Source organism: Piliocolobus tephrosceles, chromosome 12 (genome assembly GCF_002776525.5).
Source record: "Piliocolobus tephrosceles isolate RC106 chromosome 12, ASM277652v3, whole genome shotgun sequence".
Taxonomy (NCBI): domain Eukaryota; kingdom Metazoa; phylum Chordata; class Mammalia; order Primates; family Cercopithecidae; genus Piliocolobus; species Piliocolobus tephrosceles.
In genome coordinates this window covers 52,813,782-52,819,030 of record NC_045445.1, presented here as the reverse complement: position 1 = coordinate 52,819,030, position 5,249 = coordinate 52,813,782, and the positions used below count along the sequence as shown (strand labels likewise).

At 38.5% G+C, this 5,249-nt stretch overlaps 1 protein-coding gene and 1 pseudogene across 1 annotated transcript in view; both read right to left on the bottom strand.

Moving 5' to 3' along the window:
• Positions 1-4,307, bottom strand: part of LOC111536531 — a 36,437-nt pseudogene extending 32,130 nt beyond the window's left edge.
• The window catches only part of XKRX (XK related X-linked), a 14,300-nt gene that overhangs the window by 3,630 nt on the left and 5,421 nt on the right, over positions 1-5,249 (bottom strand). Inside the window, exon 2 of the mRNA XM_026452144.2 lies at positions 4,190-4,458. Within this exon, the coding sequence (XP_026307929.1) occupies positions 4,190-4,458 (269 nt within the window). The remainder of the gene's footprint in view (positions 1-4,189; positions 4,459-5,249) is intronic.

The following is a 5,249-nucleotide window of genomic DNA, read 5'->3' as shown; positions in this document are numbered from 1 at the left end:
AGAAAGAAAGAAAGAAAGAAAGAAAGAAAGAAAGAAAGAAAGAAAGAGAGAGAAAGAAAGAAGGAAAGGAAGGAAGGAAGGAAGGAAGGAAGGAAGGAAGGAAGGAAGGAAGGAAGGAAGGAAGGAAGGAGAGAGAGAAAGAAAGAAAGAGAGAAAGGGAGGAAAGGAAGAAGGGAAGAAGAGAGAGAAAGAGAAAGAAAGAGAGAGAGAAAGGGAGGAAGGGAAGAAGAGAGAGAGAAAGAAAGAAAGAGGAAGGGAAGAGAAAGAAAGAGAGAGAAAGAAAAGGAGAAAGAAAGAAAAAGAGAAAGAAAGAAAAAGAAAGAAAGAGGAAGAGAGGAAGGGAAGAAGAGAGAGAGAAAGAAAAGGAGAAAGAAAAAGAGAAAGAAAAGAAAAGAAAGGAAAGGAAAGAAAGAAAGAAAGAAAGAAAGAAAGGGAATCAATCCTTGGTTTAGCTGTATGGGAACTTTTGGAAGTCACTGAATATCTATGTGCCTCAGTTCTCAATTCACTGAGATACTCTAGAGTTGCTTATATTTGTCATCAGCAATGTCAATTCATTACCCCCATATGTTAGGAATCTCTGAATTTGCAGCAGAGTGGTTCAAAAAATTCAAAACCCTGTTGCCTCGCCCATGACATCCATGGAACCATATGTTAGAGTAGTGGCCCTAAAGAGCCAGGATGCTCCCTAACCTACCTAAGCCTCAACTATAGATGACACAGGTGCCCCTTTCCTTTTCTTTATCAAAGGATGCTGATTACTAAGAAAAATCCAGTGCTCTCAAGAGAACTGGGAGGGCTGAGGAATACTCATCGGGAGGGCTGAGGAATACTCATCCAAAAGAAAAGCTGGAGCTTTCTGTTCCTATTAAAACACTTCATCTAGGGAAAAGGTGGCCATAGCGATGTCAACTTAATCTTTCACTTTTCATGGAGGAAAAGTTAAGATGTCCCCCAGGTAAACCCAAAAGGAAGCACAGCTCTGTTTCTGAGTTCTTCAGTTTTAAGTAGAGTGTTGGAATCTCAGAGACTGGAATGGGAGACTCTCGAAGTGGTGACTCTTGGCTTTCTCAACCATTCTCAGTCCCATCCTCAAGAGCTGATGCACCTTATGGAACTGGGAATGTCAGAGCACACATTCAGCTGTGTGGCGATGCTTTCCATTACATTAGAACTCATTTATTGATTAGTAGTGTAACAGAAGGAAAAAAAACCTGATGCTTCCAATAAATGTCAAAACATTTTCAATCTGTGTCCCTACAAATAGACTCCTGCCATAAAAGAACAAAATACACAGGCTCTGGAGGCAAACACCCTGAATTCCAATCCAATCTTTGCTTACGGGACCTTGGGGGAATATACTTAAACTCTCGGTGCATCTGTTTCTTCATCTGTAAAATGAGAATAATAATTATCTCATAGGGTTGTGGTAAAGATTAAATAAACATTTACATGTAAAGGGCTTAGAGAAATGCTTAGAACCTAGTAAATTCTATATTTTAGCTGTGTTCTTCTTTCTTTTTCTTCCTTCTTCCCTTATTCTTTCTTGTCCTTTTTCTCCTCCTCCCCCTCCTCCTCTTTCTTCCTATTCTTTGTCATCTTCATCATCCCCGTGTTTCCAAAAGTGTGGTAGGTGGGTTTACTTTACCTGGATACTATCCTGGTACTTAGAAAATCAGGTCATTTTAAAACTGATAGAACATCTGAAAGTAAGCCTCATAAAAATGTAAGACTCATAGCAAGAAAACTATACAACTTTACTGAAGAAAATGATGCAATTTTACTGAGGTACATTTTAAAATATTTAATAAAATGGAGAGATTTATCATTTCACAATATGAAATCCATCAATCCTATAAACATGTAAATTCCCCCCAAATAACCTAAGCAATTTGATACCAATCTCAATCAGAATCTCAATGAAATGTTTTTTTCTTTTGCTGTTATTATTCTGCTTTGTTTTTTTAGGAGGAATTTGAAAACTGATCTTGAAAATTAATCTACTTGGAAGATTGGGGAAAATTGTTCTACCAGATGAGAGATGTGATAGGCCTTTGTAAGAAAGGCACAAAATCTAAAAGCAATAAATAATTTGAATACATAAAAATGTAATACTTCAGAATGCCAGAAGATACTACAAAGTGTATTGTGGATATTAAATATATCACACACATATTACATGTACAACATGTATATACCTATTTAAAATGTGTGTATGTACAAACAAAAAATATACAAATATATGCATACATACTCATTCACAGCAGAGAAAGGATTAATAACGAGAATAAGTAAATAGCTCCTAAAACTTAATATGAAAAAGACAACTCACTAGAAAAAGCGAGTAAAATATATAAACAAGCAATTCACAGAACACACAATGACCAAACACAAAAAGATGCTCAGCTTCATTCATAACCAAAGAAAGCCAATTATTTTAAAAGTCAATTATTTTATAATTACACAAATAAATAATATTGAGTTTAAGATATGAAGAAACAGAAACAGGCACATTTGTATACTGTTGGTGAGAGTATAAATTCATATGCCTTTTTGGGAGAGTTATTTGGCAACATCAATAAAATTTTAAACATACTTATCCTTCCACTCAGCAATTCTACTGCTATAAATTTATCCTACAAAGTCTCATTCGAGGACACATGCATTTATAAAGATGTTTACTGTGGTATAATTTGTAATTAGAAAAAACGTTTTTGTGAAAAATTAAAATTTGTGAGACTGACATAGGGCTCCTGCTGCCCCTCTTTCTTCCACAGTGTGAGGTCCTTAATCATGGCTTCCAAACATCTGCAGAAGTAAAGCATCATGGGAACTTAACTAAAGCTGTCCTGGGAAGAGAGGTTGTAATGAGGGGAAAAAATAACTTGAGGAGGTTGTGCTACCTTTTTTTTTTTTCTTTTTTGAGACAATCAATAGAATCCTATCAATAGAAAATTAGGAGAATAAGAATAGTCTAATTCATATAAAGGAAACCCATATTATTGTTTATTATTGTGATACATGTATATATAATTAACTTGGGAAAAGATGTACTGGCATACCATACTTTTGAAAAAGACTTTGTTGACAGAATGTTTCATGCAGTCCATTTTTGGGCAAAAACATATACAATATATATTGTATGTATGTTTATGTTTACATAGTAAAAATAATTCCAGAAGGATATATACTGGATAATTAACAGAGGTTATCTTTGGGGAGTGAGACTACATTTCCTGTTTTTTATCTATTCTGTATGGTTTTTAATTTTTACTATAACCATGTCTGACTTTTGTAATTAAAAAAAAATAAAGACCAAAACTAGTAATGCATGATCACGAAAAAAAAATTTCAAACCATACAGAAGAATTTAAAAAAGTAAGACTGCTGACTTTTCATTCCCACTCCACAGAGGTAGTTTCTTGCATGGTTTTCTAGAAATTTTCTGTGCATATACAATTACTTATACGTCAATCTGTGCATGTATTACTTTTGTTATTTATTTATTTAGTTAGTTAGTTAGTTAGTTAGTTAGTTAGTTAGTTAGTTAGTTAGTTAGTTAGAGACGGGAGTCTCCCTCTGTCGCCAAGGCTGCAGGGCAGTGGTGCAATCTCGGCTCACTGCAAACTCCACCTCCCAGGTTCAAGCAATTCTCCTACTTCAGCCTCCCGAGTAGCTGGGATTACAGGCACCTGCCACCACACGTAGCTAAATTTTTTTTTTTTTTTTTTTTTTTTTTTTGAGACAGTCTCACTCTGTTGCCCAGGTTGGAGTGCAACAGCGAGATCAGGGCTCCCATGTTCAAGTGGTTCTCGTGCATCAGCCTCCCAAGTAGCTGGGATTATAAGCATCCGCCACCATGCCTGGCTAATTTTTGTATTTTTAGTAGAGACAGGGTTTTGCCATGTTGGCCAGACTGGTCTCAACCTCCTGACCTCAGGTGATCCACCTACCTCAGCCTCCCACAGTGCTGGGATTATAGGCACCAGCCACCATGCCCAGCCTTGATTTTTTAAAAATATTTTTAGTAGGCCGGGCACGGTGGCTCAAGCCTGTAATCCCAGCACTTTGGGAGGCCGAGACGGGTGGATCATGAGGTCAGGAGATCGAGACCATCCTAGCTAATACGGTCTAGACTTCTAAGACCCTTGATTTAGCTGGAGCCCTCCCCTCTCCTGACCCCACTTACCTCTACCCAGGGGAACCTCTGCAGAGATCAGGCTCACATAGAGCTGATAGGTCAGCTGGGGCACTGAGCCCAGGAAGGCTTGGATCTGTGACATACGTTTGTAGGCATTGCGGTGCATAGCCAGGGTCCGGATGGAGTGGCCCACCTCCCATTCTATCAGCACCTCCTCGCCATCTATTAGCATCTTCTTTCGGGTGAGGCTGACATAGGGCTCCTCCTGCTCCTCTTTCTTCCACAGTGTGAGGTACTTAATCATGGCCTCCAAACATCTGCAGAAGTAAAGCATCATGCGAACTTAACTAAAGCTGTCCTGGGAAGGGAGGTTGTAATGAGGGGAAAAAAATAACTTGGGGAGGCTGTGCTACTTTATTTTATTTTGTTTTATTTTATTTTATTTTTGAGACAAGGTCTTACTCTGTCACCCTGGCTGGAGTGCAGTGGCACAATCATGATTCATTGCAGCCTTGACCTCCTGGTCTCAAGCGATCCTCCCATCTCAGCCTTCTGAGTAGTTAGGACTACAGGCACATGCCACCATGCCAGCTATTTTTAATCTGTGTAGAGATGAGATCTAGACATGTTTCCCAGACTGGTCTCGAACCCCTGGGCTCAAGAAATCCTACTGCCTTGACCCAAAGTGCTGGGATCCTAAAGTGCTGGGATCACACGTGTGAGACACCATGGCCGGCCTGCACTCCTTTTTGTCTTTTTCTCTCTCCTGCTCTGATCATTTCTCATAAGTCAAAGGGTGGATCATGCCTTCTACAAGTTACATGAATCGAAATCCTTTTTTCCAGTCATTGACTATCCTAAGAACACCATTTCAGAAGTACTTGTTTGAGGACTTGAGGAATTGTTTTGTCTTTTTAAGAATAGGCCTATGGCAGGTAGAAAATTGCCTTGAACACAAAGGTATTAAGTCAATACTGTTTTCCTAGCAAAATGATGAAGGTTCCAAAAGGCCCTGTTTTCTTACCTCAAATTCGTGAGGTAAAGCATTCCTCACTCAAAGCATTCAGCTCCATAACCAAGGTTTTAGATTCTGCTTTTTCTTTAATTT